Source organism: Syngnathus scovelli, chromosome 3, assembly GCF_024217435.2.
Source record: "Syngnathus scovelli strain Florida chromosome 3, RoL_Ssco_1.2, whole genome shotgun sequence".
NCBI lineage: Eukaryota > Metazoa > Chordata > Actinopteri > Syngnathiformes > Syngnathidae > Syngnathus > Syngnathus scovelli.
Genome location: NC_090849.1, coordinates 12,116,021 through 12,133,924, shown reverse-complemented (window position 1 = coordinate 12,133,924; position 17,904 = coordinate 12,116,021). Strand labels below are relative to the sequence as shown.

The 17,904-nt window shown below is 42.9% G+C and overlaps 1 protein-coding gene across 3 annotated transcripts in view; it reads left to right on the top strand.

Moving 5' to 3' along the window:
• Positions 1 to 17,751, top strand: part of kat6a (K(lysine) acetyltransferase 6A) — a 28,637-nt gene extending 10,886 nt beyond the window's left edge. Inside the window, exons 3-17 of one of the 3 annotated variants that reach the window (XM_049762855.1) lie at positions 1,861 to 1,969; positions 3,379 to 3,494; positions 4,645 to 4,726; positions 4,976 to 5,090; positions 5,225 to 5,544; positions 5,710 to 5,822; positions 6,617 to 6,732; positions 7,362 to 7,503; positions 9,296 to 9,457; positions 9,822 to 9,915; positions 10,057 to 10,288; positions 10,695 to 10,890; positions 10,975 to 11,646; positions 11,918 to 12,179; positions 12,272 to 17,751. In XM_049762855.1, the coding sequence (XP_049618812.1) occupies positions 1,861 to 1,969; positions 3,379 to 3,494; positions 4,645 to 4,726; positions 4,976 to 5,090; positions 5,225 to 5,544; positions 5,710 to 5,822; positions 6,617 to 6,732; positions 7,362 to 7,503; positions 9,296 to 9,457; positions 9,822 to 9,915; positions 10,057 to 10,288; positions 10,695 to 10,890; positions 10,975 to 11,646; positions 11,918 to 12,179; positions 12,272 to 15,627 (6,087 nt within the window). In that variant the 3' untranslated portion in view covers positions 15,628 to 17,751. Of the gene's footprint in view, positions 1 to 1,860; positions 1,970 to 3,378; positions 3,495 to 4,644; positions 4,832 to 4,969; positions 5,091 to 5,224; positions 5,545 to 5,709; positions 5,823 to 6,616; positions 6,733 to 7,361; positions 7,504 to 9,295; positions 9,458 to 9,821; positions 9,916 to 10,056; positions 10,289 to 10,694; positions 10,891 to 10,974; positions 11,647 to 11,917; positions 12,180 to 12,271 lie in introns of those variants that run through there. The other 2 variants (XM_049762854.1, XM_049762856.1) reach the window with 2 other exon arrangements.
• The last annotated feature ends 153 nt before the right edge of the window (positions 17,752 to 17,904 follow it).

The window sequence follows — 17,904 nt, the reverse complement described above, 5'->3', positions numbered from 1 at the left end:
TTCTTGTGTTGTGGACGCGTAGTCACGTTGGTTGTACGGCTAATCAGGTGGCTGTATTCAGTATAGAGGTAATAATAAGGAAGTAGTGTGCGGTAGCAACACTGCAATGCAACATACTGAACGCAGAACGGCTCATTATTTTATACCAAGACAAGACCACAATACCAAGGCACTTTTAACACTTTGAATATTGTGACATCGCTGATTATCAGTTTCTCACCAATCTCATCTAGATATAATTGGCGATGGGCTAATTATGGTCCGTGGCCGAGCACTGTCCAAAAGCTTCCATGCATGGCTGGTTAGACCTAACCGCTTTTTTGTGCTTGTACATGTGTGCGATATTCGCAGCAACACTGAGGTATGATTTCCAGTCCGAGTACACCAGTTAATGTAGCTTACTGGCAAAAGTTGTGAGGAGTATCCATATGGCTCAGTTTTTCACTTGATATTGCCAAAATTGAATAAAGAACTACCTGTCCAACACAAGTTGTCAGATTGTAATAGACATATAATGTCAAATGCCAGCTACATTACTTGATTCCATTGGGCTTATTTGTAAAAATGTGTATAGTACAATGGTACCTCTACTTAGAAACTTAATTGGTTCCACAATGGGGTTTGTAAGTAAAAACGTTTGTAAGTAGAAGCGACGTTTCCCATCCCAGGAATCGATGTAAAAACAAATAATGCATGCCGGACTATCCCAAAAGTTACACTTTTTGCCCTATTACTCTGTGTAAAACACAGAAAACCAAAACAAAGGTTTTATTTTTGCTTTTTCAAACCTTTATAACAAAAAAGTAATGTCACTTTATTCTTGACCTCTTAACTTTGCTTGGAGAGGGGGGAACCTGTTCTGATTTTCTACACTTGATAAAAATACAGCAGAGAAGACAGAAAAAGTCACGCTCGTAAATAATTGTATGCTTCCACGTACTCCTTGCAATGTGCCCACGCAATCATTACTTTTGAGTGCTCAATCAGTCTATCATACATGTTTTTTTGGTTGTTGTTTTTTTTAAATGGAGGAGGAAACTGTAATACTTGGAAGAAACATGCAAACTTCACACAGGTAGGCTGGTGCCAGAATCAAACCCTGCACCTCTGAATTGTGAGGTGGATGTGCTAACCAGTGCACCACGGTGCCACCCTCTGCAGCTTCATTATTTGTTTAATTTGAGATCTATTGTAGTTCTGTTTTGAGAAAAAAAAAGATTGACGTTATTTTATCAAAATTGTCTCATCTTTGGAGGATGAAGCCAAATCACAGTTGACATTTGTTTTGCTGACCTTGGATGGGCATTTTCCATTTACCTACATGTTAGGTTGGGTTTCCGTTGTTTTACTGTTACTTTCATTTTACTACTTTGTTTTGCAATCAGAATAGCAGAAAAACATGTTACTCTCTTTTTACTACTTCGTTTTGCAATCAGAATAGCAGAAAAAAACAGTTTGGGTGCTGTCACGCACATTTCCGCAACCCCTGATTGACTAAATATGCTTACAGCAGGTCACCTGATTGGATTCTGATTTTGGGGGTCAATTCTGAATCAATTTTTTTGGTCAAAAGCAATTTTCTATAACAAAATTGATTCAAGAAATTTATTAAATTCCAAATATTATCAAACAGGTATGTAAATGACAATTTATCCAGTAAGGAAAAAGCTCACGTCTATTTTATTTATTGAGCAAAAAGTCATTATTGTGAAAGTTCTAGATACAAGCTCATGTATGAGAGCAATCATCAGTGTTCTTAAACTCAGAGCAACACTTGTCCATGTTGGGCACACAAGATCCCTTTGTTTCACCCATAACGTTTACCCACTGTATTTACTTTTTCCCCTTCTTTCCGTCTAGCCGGTGGCAGAGCCCATCCCCATCTGCAGCTTCTGTTTGGGGACCAAGGAGCAGAATCGCGATAAGAAACCTGAGGAGCTCATCTCCTGTGCGGACTGTGGCAATAGTGGTGAGTGGGCGTGTGTGTGTGTGTGTATGGGGCGGGGGGTCACTTAAATATTACAACAATAGATGCAAATCAATTTTTTTCAGCAACATTGAATGTCTTTTTAGCCTTTGCAATATGGTTAGCCACTGAGTATGACACTCTCAATCCACTTACATTTGTTGATGAGTTTCCGCCACTGAAAAAAAACTTCCCACATAAGTCTGTTTATTTTACTCGATTTGCTAGCTTGAGGATTTAATATTAGCGTTACATGACTTGCGCAAATTGACATGCGTCAAGAGTCAGTCATAGACGGGCGTATTATATTAATAATTTATATAAGCATATATTTATATATATTTATATAAGTATAGTATACACACATGTCAATGTGTTTACCTACAGTATATATTTCCGCATTCACTGTATATGAATGAGGGAAAAAGTTATTTTTGGTCATTATTTTTGTCATTTATGTCTCCTATTGTGACTTAATTGCCCCTTATTTATCCACAATGAGACATATCACATTTTCTGCTGTAGTACATAGTAGTCTACCATATCCAGCGACTACTGCATTATGTCCAGCGACTACTGCATTAAGGATAATTAAAACAATCTGACATAGGTCACCCTAGGACATGTAATTTGTGGACGTTTCCTAAAACAGACGGTAAGAACAAATATCAAAAATCGAACGTCTGGTCAACTTTTTCTCACTATAAGCTTTTACATTGTGTGCTATATTAATTACTGCATTTGATGTCATCCATTGTTGATTGTTGACAATGCATTTGCACCATTACTGTCAAGCAAACATGTTAATGTAATTGCTGATGACCCAATGTAAGTTCATACTCATTTTTGAGGGGAGTGTAGGGTTATAATTGCATCACAACCTGTCAGACTGGATGCTAGTCGGCTTTTGCGCGTGCATGCTCATCTTTAAGACAGAATTAACGAGCTGCCCCTTTTTTTTGATCCTGAAATAGCAAGATATGGTACTGGTGCTGGTAACTGGTATCTCATGCAACATTAAAATCCAGTCATTTCAAAATAAAATATTTTTGGGTGGTTGGGGATCATTAGTGTAACCAAATGTACATTTTGTCCGTGACTAATGCTGGTACACAATATTCTGTCAAGTTAATGCAGGGAGATAGTGTTATACCCCTACCCCCCGGACACATACACACACGCAAACACATCACCATCACCCCATCCCATTAATCTGCTCCGGCAGAATGTCATTTGTTTGGGTGTTGTGCGGGCACATTGGATTTATTAAGCAATTGAAGAATGTTTCAATTCCAAATGCTTTGCACTCGCACCTTCTATAACGATTTAAATGGGTCACCACTGTCATTCAACAGCCACAAGTCAAGACAATGACAAACGTGTTTTGTGCATGTGCTTTTACCTGTCTGCAGGCCACCCGTCCTGTCTCAAGTTCTCCCCAGAGCTCACGGTGAGAGTTAAGGCACTGTGGTGGCAGTGCATTGAATGCAAAACCTGCAGCAGCTGTCAGGATCAAGGAAAGAATGCGGTGAGTGGATGAGCAAATATGGCAAAGTGGCAGATGAACAGTGCCAGTGAAGGCTCTGTTCTTTGTATAAGAGCCAGATAGCGATGGCGGTAGACGTACTGCATATTTGGATATTGTGCTATTTTTGACCATCATTGTTATTCAGATGTATGAAGTAGATCACTGTAAATCAAAGACAAAATGAAGCGCTTATTATTTTCCATTTTTATTAATCATGCATTAGGTTGGTGAATCAAAAAGAAAATTATTTTTTTTAATGAATGAATGAAGCTAAACTGTTATTTGTTAGCTATCCAATGCAATTGAATAATGAACTAGCATTCACGTTGATTCAGTAACAAAAATCGTCTTAGGCCAGGGAAGTATGTGAACCCTCTGAAATGTCCTCAATTTCTGCATAATTTGCCATGAAAATGGTCTGATCATCATGTACAACCTAAGAATAAACAATTTGCATGCAACTTACACTAGACCAGGGGTCTGCAACCTTTATTATCAAAAGAACCATTTTGCCAACTCTTCTTAAAAAAAAATAAAATAAATAAATATCACTGGGAGCCGCAAAGAATAGCAGAGCTTGTAAACTTTTAAAAGTTTTCATCTTTTATTTATTTGACATGTTACGCCCACCGAATATAACAGAGGCGCAGTGTGCATTTGTGGGCATACTTTGAAATAAATTAAACTTTGATCTGGGAGCCTATTTAAGTCCTTCCTATATTTGTGTAAAAGTAAACTAAAAACTACCCCACTTTAATAAAAAAATAAAACAGCTATGTATGTGTAAATTGCTTGTATCAATTTAGTCACAAATTTACTTTATCATTGTTAGTAGAACATGAAGCTTTTATTCTCTCGCATGAATGGCAACAGGTGAATGCCTTGGAAGACCATTTCATTGTTTTGCCTGTCATTTTACTTTGCTGGCATTGAGAGACAACGCTATATTATGTTGTGAATATTTTGTTTGAGCAACTAAGACAAATTTGACAATTTCTGTCAGCGTAATCGTCCTGTGTTTAGGAATTACTGGCTTAGGTTTATACCGATTTGTAAGAAAAAACAAATTAATGTTGTGAATTTAATCGGGCTCTGTCTAAATGACATGTGAATTTGAATCATCAATGCATGTTTGTGTTTCTGTGTTCAGGACAATATGTTATTTTGTGATTCATGTGACCGGGGCTTCCACATGGAGTGTTGTGATCCTCCCCTCACGCGGATGCCAAAAGGTAAATAAACAAAACTACCTCTTTAACTTTGTACCTGTGGCTTTATTGCATCTTTACAGCCCCCCCATAAAGTCAATCATTCATCTAATCTGCCTCAAAGAGTAGGTGAGAGTTTCATTTCAAGATACATGCACATTCAATCCAGATCACGGTCATAATGTTTTATGTGTTTGGCTGTTTCTTTCTGTTTCTCAATCTAAGTGTGAACAAGTTGTATATACTCTATCTGCTTTCTTGTTTTTGACTCAGGCATGTGGATTTGTCAAATCTGCCAACCGAGGAAAAAGGGAAAGAATCTTTTACATGAAAAGGCAGCACAAATTAAACGGCGCTATAATGCACCACTTGGACGACCCAGGAACAGGTATGGAAATATTCTGGAGAGAACACATGGCAACATTTTTATGTCAAATATTTTATCATTCACTATATATTGTGTGCTTGTTATCAAATGACAAAAATTTTAATTAGACACTTCATTCATTCACATCTACCCAGGCCGGGGCGGCCCTTCAAAAAACTAGGTGGTCGCGCTCGGCGGAAGCGCTCGGCCTCGGCCAATTCCTCCTCCAGCTCGTCTTGCGAAGGTTACCCTGGTGATGACCGATTACTTTTCTCGATGCGGGATGGTGACGACCTGACACAAAGCAGCCTTCGCTTCAACAACAAGACCAAGGGATTAATCGATGCGCTCACAAAATTTTTTACACCGTCGCCTGAGGGTCGCAAGGCACGCCAAGAAGTGGTAGACTACTCGGACCAGTGTCGCATCAGAAAGAAAGCCAGTCGCAGCAAGGGAGATGGAGACGACAGGGCGGGTATGTTGACTATTTAGTTAGTATGAAATATTTTTTCAGCACCCACAGTTTATTGTTACAGTGGGGAGTTTTCTTGAGTTGTAAGGAAGAGTCAAAAGCTTGATTATGTGGTTCCCGTATGGAGTTTTTAACTTTTCATATTTATACTTTTTTTGCCACCATCAGACAATCAAGAAGGCAGCGACTGGCGCGATGAAGACGACAGATTTCCTGGCCATGAAAATCTAACAGAAAAAGACATTGAGCTGTTCAGACACATCCAGGAGCTTGCGTTACAGGTATCCATCCACTTGTTGAGCCAAAATAAGAAATGTAGAATACGAAATATTGAATGAATACCAGAGACAGGATAACTGAAGACTAGATAAAGCATACGATGGGATGACCAATTGAGGAATGTACTCATTCATGTGCAGCATGTTCTTTCTGGAGTAACACCTGTTGTCAAGAGATACATAAGAGTTAAGGCTGGGCCATTATTGAAAAAATGAAAAACGCAATGATTTTGATTGATATTGAAATCACCATTCACAAGCACGATTATCCATTGATTTAAAGCTTTTTATTTATTCAACTACCTTGAAACGTGAAAAGAACAGCCGGGTGTCTTTAAGGTGCTATCACGACATAGGAACTTGCAAACACAGCGCGCCTTTTGGCACTCCCCCCCCCGATTTTATGATCATGAGAAACCAAAATCACAATTAGATATCGATTAAATTCCCAGTCTTGATTAGGGTTAGAGCTGGGTGTGCACTGATTTTTTTTAATGATGTAAAGATAAAAAGGATAGGATTAGCAGCAGCCAGGACCCGATAAAATATTTATTGTCGGTTTTGGGCATTCCCAATCAAGTGTGTCGTGTAGTTTAATAACAGTGAGTCTCCTGTTGGGCATTGATAAAGGAATATCTTTTGTCTTCCCATTGGCTTTAAATACAAAGTTGCCCGGAAGTTCAATATTGCACTGGTATAATCTGTGTATTTTGTGCACATACAGCATCATGTTCATGCTGGATTTAACCTTTCCCTTTTCTTCACTTCTTTCCTCTACTTTGGTCACCCCCTCACAGAAAGTTGGGGTTACAGGCCCACCAGATCCTCAGATGCGATGTCCATCAGTCATTGAATTTGGAAAGTTTGACATCCAAACATGGTATTCTTCTCCCTACCCGCAAGAGTACAGCAGGTGTGCAAAATATTTAAATGTGTTTACAGTTCCCTGATTTTTTTTTTTTTTTTAACCAATGTTTTTCCTGTTGTGTTCTTCAGTTTTGTATCGATACTGACTTCTAAAAGAATTCTAATGAAAGCAGAATCTAATTGCGACTTGTGTTGGATCGAGAGCTTGGCGGTAATTCAATGTACAAAATGTGTACTGAAACCGAACGTAGTAAAAAAATAGCCCCAAACAGATCATAATAGTATCTCTGGAACACCTGAAGGGATAGATTACACTTTTCTACAATCTTAGCAATTCCCAAGTGCACAATAAAATGAATATAAAAGCAAAAAATGGATTTTCCATGATATTATGTCTTCTTTAAGTGCGCCTTATGGTGCAGAAAATACGGTAGGTATAGACTTTTGCAAAATTTTCTTTTTACTGAGCAGACTGCAAGAAAGTTAATCCTTTTACTTCCTGAGCTCTGCCAATCATTGTTTTTAATGCAGTACTCTTTCTTTCCTTTCCCAGGAAGATTTCGAAAAAGCTATTCTGATGCTTGTATTGTAATGATTAAAAAAAGTATATTGACCCTTTTGATCAAATTATCATCTGAAATTTTTTATTTATTTATTTTTATTTTTTATTTTTAGACTACCCAAACTGTACTTGTGCGAATTCTGCCTGCGCTACATGAAGAGCCGTAGCATCCTCTACCAGCACATGAAGAAATGCAACTGGTTCCATCCTCCAGCTAATGAGATTTACAGGAAAGATGACGTCTCTGTGTTTGAGGTACACATTAACACTGGAAAGTTAGCATAGTGAAGGATGAGAGATGACCCTGCTATCGTGAGATGCACCACTATCATTGCTGTTACATCCCTCTATTAATTTTCTCAGCCTTCACATTAAATAATTATCTGCCCATGTTGATTGCAAATGACTAGCAATTAACTCTTGAATCAATCTCTTTAATCAATCTTAAGAACATCCAAAGTCAAAGTCAAAGTCAGCTTTATTGTCAATTTCTCCACATGCCAAAGACACACAAAGAAACCGAAATTTCGTTCCCCCCTATCCCACGGTGACAAGACATGGCTCACAACAGACAACAAGTAAACAAGTATAACAAAAGCGTGCTGAATAAATAATGAATAAATAACACAACAACAACAATAATAAACAACAATAAATAAATAGGAGGAGCAGAAAAAAAAAAAAAAGGAGCAAGTGCGCGTACAGCAGACATTCCCGAAAGTAGCGCAACAGTGCCGCACGCTACGCAGAAGGGGGTAGCGAGTTCAGGGCCCTAACAGCCTGGAGAAAGAAGCTGTTTGCGAGTCTGGTGGTGCGGGAGCGCAGGCTCCTGTACCTCTTCCCAGAGGGCAGAAGGTCAAACAAAGAGTGAGCCGGGTGACTCACATCTCTGGCAATCGAGGTTGCCTTGCGGGCGACATGGGAGGTGTAAATGTCCTTCAGGGATATATCACTTGCACTCAGATAAAGACATTAGTGCAGCATAGACTGTCATGGCTACTTTAATGGCTACGCATCTAAATCAAAATTCGTTTTAACACCGTGTTCCAATTAAGTCATTTAATTATAGTGTTTAGTAAAATAATACCAATGCTATGTTTGATCCCTGTTTTTTTTAGTAAGTTCTCAACTCGTACACAGTATTCCACACACGCAAAATTGGAACGGTCAGTTCCTTTCTTTGGCATTTGAGTTCCACATCAAAATATGAATATGTGACAAATGTTCACAATTCCTGAGTCGCTGATGGTGTCGGGGTACACTCACCTGCCTTGTGTGTGGGCAGTGTGGGATCGATTCCCGCTCAGTGACAGTGTGTATGTGGGGGTGACTGGTTGTTCGTCTCTGTGTGCCCTGTGACTGGCTGGCGACCAATTTGGGGTGTGATTTGCATTTTGTCCAATGTCACCAGGAATAGGCTCCCGCACTCCGCGACTCTGAATAGGATACGCAGTATTGTAAATGGATGGATGTCACAAGTCCAACATTTATTTCATTGTATTCATTCACTCTCCTCTCCAGAAGGTATAATGCATGCTCTATTGAATTAGGTCCAGTGATTGACAGGGCCAGTCCAAGACCCTCCACTAATTCCCCCTGATGAAGTCCCTCATTTACAATTTACTGATTGCACCTACCAGCAATATATCTTCTCACATTGTTATTCATGCATCCATTATCCGAACTGCTCTATCCTCACAAGGGTCATCCTATCCCAGCTGATATCAGGCAGTAGGCAAGGTGTACCCTAAATTGGTTCACAGCCAATTGCAGGGCACACATAGACAAACAAACATTCATACACAATCACACTGCTTCCTGACCACATCCAACACAACTTCTCAGTCACCTTGATCTGACCGCTGTTTGTCACTCCTCTGTCGCTTTGTATCGCACGATGTCTTCTGAGACTGTTATGGTCATTTCCCGATGCCAACACCTCCCTGTACTTGTTCGATTCAACTCAAAACAGCATGTGACTTTTGCCTCAAATAGTGTTCATTGAGTGTCCCACTCATATCTCTTCTCTCATTAACCCTTTCCAAAGGTCGATGGAAATGTGAGCACAATCTACTGCCAGAACCTGTGCCTGCTGGCCAAGCTTTTCCTCGACCACAAGACCCTCTATTACGATGTGGAGCCCTTTCTTTTCTATGTCCTCACGCAGAATGACAACAAAGGTTGCCACCTTGTTGGCTACTTTTCTAAGGTATAACGATCCCTTCAATTTTGCATTGTTGTCATACATTTTATACGGCGTGAATTTCACACAACTACAATACAATCAACATCAGTATTTTTTTTAAAACGACCATATCTGTGTGGAAAATCTTGCATACCAGTAATACATGTTAAGACACAAAATTAACAACATGTGCATAATGGCTTATTTCGTGCCAAACTCCCATGTTGCCTGTGAGTCATTCATTGCATGTGCATCCATTCAAATGTCAGTAGCTGTACCAAAACAGCATTTAGTGATTTTTAAACATCCACATCAAACCCAGCTGTCCCTGCACCACAAAGTGACCATTATTATTTTCTAATGATGTATAATGTCTGTGTCTTTACAGGAGAAACACTGCCAACAGAAATACAACGTATCATGCATCATGATTCTTCCACAGTACCAGCGAAAGGGCTATGGGCGCTTTCTCATTGATTTCAGTAATAATTTCTCCTTGTTGCACATAAACACAAAGCAACTATGATTGGCACAAACCTGTGACAGATAAACTACTAGTTGCTGTGTTTGAATTGTTGTTGTAATTCACCATGGATTTTTCCGTCTGTGCTGCCTTTTTGCAGGCTACTTGCTATCTAAACGCGAGGGCCAGCCTGGATCACCAGAGAAGCCTCTCTCAGACCTCGGTCGGCTATCCTACATGGCCTATTGGCGCAGCGAGGTCCTTGAGTGCCTCCATAGAGTCCGTGACCGGCAGATCACAATAAGACAGCTCAGCAAACTGACTGGGATTTGCCCGCAGGATATCACAACAACCCTGCATAGCCTCAATATGCTTGAGCAACGAGGAGACAGGTTAGAGCACAGACTCTTCAAACATGCAGACACACTACATGTGGGAGTGTATCAGACGTTGTCAATTATATTGTTAAATTTTGAGGCAGTATCATTTTCTTACCTTTCACCCAAACATAAGTTACATTTAATAAACGTCTATATCTTATCATTAGAGTAAACATTCCTCTTTGACTATGCCTATGTGCTAAAAAATACCTTTATTACTTAGCCAATGGTTATGTTGCTCGGAATTCGAATTCACAAACATAGAAAAAACAATAACAACTCTTTCAGAAAATCAAACAGCAAAGTTTTGTGGGTTTACTACATCGGCTACATTCTGGAGTAGATGAGTACTACTGGACTTGTCATTTACGTTACAATGAACTTGAATGCGGGATTGTAATGATGTTTACATTGTCAGGACTGTCCTGGTGCGACGAGAGAAGCTCATAAATAACCATATAGCTCGTCTCAAGACCCGACCACGGCAGCTGGAGGTTGACCCAGAGTGTCTCCGCTGGACACCTGTCATTGTAACTAATACCGTGGTTTCTGATGCTGATGAGGATGAAGATGAAGAGGACGATCAAGAACCAACAGTGGATCACCGTAAGGAGGTAATCACTTGATAGTTATTATTAAATTACCATTTGGTGTTGGAGAACCAGCCTTGATATGTGTTGCTTCTTGTTTTTAAATAGATCAAATCAAGTCACAAGCTACCATCAATGTCTTGGCACATGCGTCAAGCAAAAAAGAGGGAAGACGAAGAGGAAGAAGAAGAGAGAAAGGGCTTCCTTGGGTTTCCTGTGAGCCAAAGTTCTCCGACATCACCTCCAATTCGTTGTCCACCTGCCCCACTGCCACCACGTCCACCACTGCCAGCAAACGGCGAACGTAGACCCCGTGGTCGCCCACCCAAAAACTGGCCTTGGGGTAAAGCAGTTAAGGATCGCCAGCGAGTTGGCCGGCCACCTAAAGTCCACGCAATGGAGGAAGAGGGTGAGGAGGAGGAAAGGACAGATGAAGGAAAAATTGGCTCGACAGGCATCCCTGTCTCCCTATTCTCACTAGAGAGAAAAATCGAGTCAGCAAGCTTTCGCACAATAGACATGGCCCGGCACCCCACCATAACGCCGATCCGAAGAGGACGCCCTCCGAGGAAAAAGAGAGGCCCCAAACCGAGACAGATGGGGGAGCCGAGTGAGGGGCTGGCACAACTTCCTGGGGTTTCCAGGCCGTGTGAGTCTCCTCCCATCAGGAAGAGTGGCTTCAGTGATAGTAGCGAAGAAGAAGATGACGACGATGATGAGGAAAGCAGGACATGCTCTCCTCCCATACTCACAAAGCCAGCGATGGGGCTCAAATGCAAGGTACAAAGAAAATACTCATTTCTGAGTAATAACAATTTAGTTCGAAGCAATAATAATAATACAATTTATTTGTATTGCACTTTTTATAAAAATAATCTCAAAATGCTACAAAAACGGAAGTAACAAAACAACAATTCTCTCAGGATAAAAAAGCACAAGAGAACAGCAACAAATAAAGGCATAAAAACTGCAAAAGCAGAGTGTGAGACAAGAAATTTGAAACTATAAATTTAGAAGAATTTAAGCTCAATTTACTTTCTGCTTTGTCCAGAAGCCATTGAGAAAGCGACGTTTTCGCCAGCGCAGCCACCCACACAGCAGCGTGGTGACAGAGACCATTTCTGAGACCACAGAGGTTTTGGACGAACCATTTGTCGACTCTGACTCCGAGAGGCCCATGCCTAGGCTGGAGGAGGAGACAACCTTGGGCCACCCCTTGCGCCGCTACCCTCCCGCTCGCTCTGCACTTAGGTTGTCAGACCCTGCTCCCAAAAGGGGTCGACATTGCAACCTCTCTGATTCAGAGGAAGATGGTGAGTAGAGGCGACCTTGTTGACTCATTGACAATTTTCCGTTTGTACGTGGGTGTCTTTGTTTTACACCTGTTCCTTTTTTCTCATTTTAGAGCTAACTGCTATGCTGAATCCTATGGCTGCATTGCCATCACGTCCTTTGGCAAATCAACCTGCCAATCCTGAGGTGCCAGTCAAGAAGAAGAAAGGCTGGCCGAAGGGAAAGAGCCGTAAACCACTGCACTGGAAGAAACGAGGACCTGGAAGACCACCTGGAAGTGGAGCCAACCAGCGAGCTGCTGCAGAAAGCCAAGCAAGTGGCGCTCCCGCACCTCCCAAAATCAAGATGAAACCTGGACGGAAGCCTCGGAGCTGGTATCTCCAGCGTGCCCAAGAAGAAGCAGAGAGGCAAGAGCAGGAGAGGCAAAGACTGCTGGAGCAACACTTGGACAAAGATTCTCATCCACTGTCAACGGATCGAACCAGCAAGCGTGTTTCAAGAGCCATCTTGAATAAAGAAAAATACTCAGATGAAGATGAATATCTCCCTATTCCTGTGGAACAGAAGGTACCAAAAAGGAGAGGAAGACCACCCAGGAACCCTGCCCTCCGTCAACCGCCCCCACCTGCCCCAAGGCCACCTCTCAACTCTGAACCAGAGGATGCAGAAGAGGAAGATGACGAAGAGGAGGAGGAGGAGGAGGAAGAGGAGGATGCAGATAGAACTTGGGAGGAAAACAAATCTAGCCGTCCACGGCCCCGCCCCATTTTGTCTACTTCCTCTGCCTCATCCAACTTAGGGCATAGAGCTTCCCATTTCTGTCCTCAGGATGTTGATCTTGGCGAAAGAGGAGAAAATGATGAGGAAGATGAAAGGGAAGATGAGGAATTTGAGAGCCAGGGCCATGGTAATCTTAATTTGTCAAGGCGAGCAGCAGCCGCACCAGGTTTAGGAAGCCGGCGTAGTGAGGAGCATGATGCGGATGATGAAGGTGATGGACATTTGGAGGACAAAAGCAACAGTAGTAGCAACATTAGTAAGAAACGAAAAAGTCAGGAGTCTGACGACGAGGACGACGACGATGAGGAGGAAGAGCCTGCTTCCCATGCAAGCTCCCCTCCAGTCAAAGAAGAACCACAAGGCGGAGAGGCTTTTTTAGACATGGAGAACAGCATGGCCCGGGATTATGTCAGCAAGCAGGAGGATGAAGAGGAGGAGGAGGAAGAGCCTGAAGAGCAGGTGCAGGAGTCAAAGTGTCAACCCTCCTCCGCTGATCCACAGCAGGAGGACAGGCGACGTAGAGAGCAGGAGGAATCTGCTGCAGCCGCCGCAGCTGTGGAAACTGTTACGGCCATGTCTGTTCCTTCTGAGCCCATAGAGCTGCAGCCTTTGCAGACAGAAGACAAAGATGTAGCACTGTTGATAGAACCCCAACACAGCCACTCCCATCCTCATCAGCACTCTGACTTCAAAGAGGAGCTGGGTCACCATCACTCACATCATCCACATCACCACTCCAATGAACTCGACTTGGAGACGGTCCAGGCAGTGCAGTCTCTGACACAAGGGGAAGCCCAGGATGAAGAGACTGAGCCTCACCACGGGGCTTACCAGGACTGTGAAGAGACACTCGCTGCCTGTCGGACACTACAGAGTTACAGCAACACGGGGGATGCTGAGGAGGAGGCCCTGGCATTAGTAGAGGACTGTGGGGCCTCCCAACAGAGCAGCCCCTTGCATAATCCACCAATGCCGCCATTGCCTGGTCAATCTGTGCGTTCAGTGAACAGTCCGGGCTTGTCCTCGACTATCATGGACACAGCAACGGGAGGGCAAAGGGGTGGGACTCCTGGCCCCACTGGAGCAGGAGGTGGAACTGGTGGTGGGTACACACAGATCACCCCAGAACATCCCAGCTCTCTGTCTGCACCATCCCAGCAGAACATTGAGACGTCACCTATGATGGATGTCCCATCTGTGTCGGACCACTCGCAGCAGGTGGTCGACAGTGGCTTCAGTGACCTGGGTAGTATCGAGAGTACTACAGAGAATTATGACAACCCCAGCAGCTATGACTCGACTATGGGTGGAGGAAGCAACGCAACGGGAAATGGGGGTAATGGCGGTGGAATGTCTGTGGCAGGTGCTTCTTCGGCCTCGTCTGCCGCCTCTTCTTCCAGCTCGGCCACTCCGTCCTCCTCACAGTCCAACAGCTGCTCATTCGGGCCAACGCCCACTCTAACATCTTCCACGGGGAATGGAGGAGCTCAGCACGGATTAGGAAGCTGTAGCCTCATCCAGCAAACTGGACCCGGTCCCAACAGTGGTTCCGGAGCCAGTAATGTTGGCAATTCTGTCCCCCAACCCCCACCTCCTCCTCATCCATCGAACACCCCTGTCTGTGGCATTAAGTCTCCCCAGAGCTGCGGTGTGATTGAAAGGCCTCCCAGCACCAATCAGCAACAGCCGCAGTCATCCCAAAAGAAGGTTCCGCAGCAGCCTCCTCCTCAGCAGCAGCAGCAAGCGCCCAACTCTCAGCCTCCACCCTCAGCCCCCACTCCTCAACAGCAGCAGCCCCTGTCCCAATGTAGCATGGGAAATGGCTTTGGCTCCACTCCCATGATTATGGAGATTCCTGAGAGCGGGGGCGGTGGAGGTGGTCGTACCCTGTATGAGCGTATGGGTCAGGACTTTGGCACAGGGGGGTACCCGCAACCCTCTGCAACTTTCAGCCTGGCCAAACTCCAGCAGCTTACAAACACCATTATGGACCCACACGGCATGCCCTACTCTCACTCACCTTCCGTCACCTCTTATGCCACCAGTGTGTCACTCTCTAACCCAGGGCTGGCACCCTCTGCCCATGTGCCCCTCTCCCAGGGCCAGCCCACAATGACTCCACCACCTAACCTTAGCTCCGGCTCCATGAACTTGGGCTCCCTGCAGCTGCAATGCAACATGCCCACCACCAACATCAGTCTGGGTCCCCCACCCCACACACAGCGACTGCAGGGCCAAATGCCCACTGTCAAAGGCCATATTTCCATTCGGTCCAAAGCCACTCAGCAACTAGCCCCGGCCCCGCACCAGCAGCAGCTCTATGGACGCAGCTCTGGGGCCGTGGCCATGCAAGGCACACCTCGCACCTTGGCTGTTCAACGCGGCATGATGCCAAACCTCATGCCAACGCCGGCACCGTACAATTCCATGAACATGACACCGCTCAATCCCATGTCGGCCGGCTACCGAATGGCCCAACCAATGATGAACAGTGGTTACCATGGTAATCCTCCTTACATGAATCAGCCAGCTCAGTATCCCATGCAAATGCAAATGGGAATGATGGGAGGGCAGGGTTACCCCCAGCAGCCTATGCAGCCAAATCACCATGGCAACATGATGTACACAGGCCCCTCCCATCATAGCTATGCTGGTGTCCCAAAACAGTCGCCCTACATGAGCAGATGAAGACATGGGTCCATGGCTGATTCTTGCTGGACTTTAAATGTGCATCATGTTCACACTCTACAGTGCCGCGGAAGGCACCGAGAGTGCTGGTGAATGGAAAACGGGGGTCTCCTGCTTTTCTGTGTAATCATTTTGTCCATTTCTCATAAGATAGACAGGGTGTGTACGTGGACCAGGCCAGGCCTATGCAGACCCTGCAAACTGGCCTAAATGTCTACTCCCCCTCTTGATGAGCAAGAGGGGGGAAAAAGAGGATGGCGAGGAAGATACACAGCAAAAGACATTACAGGATTCATTCTGATCTTACTTTGTTGGATTGCAAATGCAAAAGACAGTTATCTGATTATATTCAACCATGCACACAATCTTTTGACATAGGAAGCCTTACCTTAAAAAAGAGACATAGTTGGTGGATTCTTGTTTTTTAAACATAATGTTGAACTTTATTTTTGTTGTTTTGTTTTGGAGTGTCTGTGTTCAGTCTGGCCTCTTAATATGCTTCAGTCTTTATATTTGTGGCATTCTGAATCGGTGGCACACCCTCTTGGGTCCTTAGAAAGACCCCAACATCTCCCTGGTCAGCGGGGGCCTCCAGTGTTCAAGGTGTTTATTCATTTTTCTGTCTTCCTGGATGGACGATGTCATACCAAAAACACTGCAGACACAGAGGAGACAACATTGTTTTTTCCCCATCAATAGTAGCATTATGTTCCAGTTTCAACCACTTTGACAAGTTAAGATGTAAATATTGTGGTACCTCCCATTGTCAAGCAACACATGCATAGACGCATACTGGCTAGCTCGCTTAAGATGGCTAGCACAGGAATGTACCACCTTCAGCTATTCTTGTCCACACTCCACTGACAGTCTGTGTGCAATGTCAACTTTTTATTTTAGCATTTAAAGAATTAAGAACTTACAGCGAGATTTCCATTGAGCTGCTTTAAGGAAATTTGGTTAACAATTCGCTGACTTCCCCTCAAGTGTTAAAGACCCAAGGAGGTCGAGGTGTCTGCTTAAGAACTGCGTATTCAGTTAAACTTGTAATTTTTTTCATATATATATATATATATATATATATATATATATATATATATATATATATATAATTATTATTATTATTTTTTTAATTTTCTCTCCACTTCTGTTTTGTAGAGATACTGCGCTAGACAGTTAGCCCTTATAAAGGGTGTACCTAAAGGCCTGGTGTAGTGCATGGCTTGGCCCACGCATAGAGGCACACTCGTATGAAAGCAGGGTCAGAGCTTTGTTGGTTATGGCGTTTAAATGGCGCGGGTGAGACGAACGGTTCACCTTGTTGCTCCATGTACCAGTATTCAAAGTCAAAAGAGGCGGTTTCGTTTTCTACAGACCTGACATTGCATACTTTTTGTGTCTATTGTTCTGTTCTGAACTTTGTTTTCTTTCTGAATTTTATCAGACTGGGCAGCTTTCTATTATGACCTAAGCTGACTCTTTTTGACTAAAAAGAAACTGTGTAGAGAACACATTTTTTTCTATAATATAAAAAGAAATTCTGACATTGATATTGGTACTGTCATTTTTTTCCTCACTTCTGTTTCAGGACAAAAACACAACATATTTTTAGCTCACCTCTTGGGTAATAATTACTAAGAAATTCAAAATATAAAAAAAAAAAGTTCTCACTTTTAGTGACTAAGATGCCTTTAACCTTTCCATTCCATCTCATCTCTAGAGTTTTTCTATCTTTGTGTAGTATATTAATGCTATTTTAAACAAAAGGACTACAAATATCTAAAGGTCACTTGGCATTTTTTTTTACTTTTGTGTGTATAGGATGACTTCCTTACATTAAAGAGGCATGTAAAAATAAGCTCCGTATATTTCTGTCTGTTTATATCGCTTCCCTTTTTGTATCCTTTGGAATTGTACATGTTTCGTTGTATGCTAAGAGAGTGCAAAATAAATAGAGGAGTGTTTGGCTGAGTGCAGAGTGCTGTGCTGTGCTCAGCGGCCTCAACTCTCTTCTCTGTCCCTGTATGTATTTCCATTTATCCGGTCCCACCCCTTTCTTAGCAAGTACTTTCAAAGAACTCTGTACATTTTAACATAAAATGAAAATAAATTATGTTGAGCCATTCATCTTTCTCTTGACATTTTTTAGGTAATTACAAAAAGTACAAATTTACAGTATACGGCACATTTATAATTTGAAGCCCCAGCAACTCCTTTCAGATGCCTACAAAGTCAGAAGTTGTCTTCCATAATTGCAATCAAAAAAAAAAAAGTTGTCTC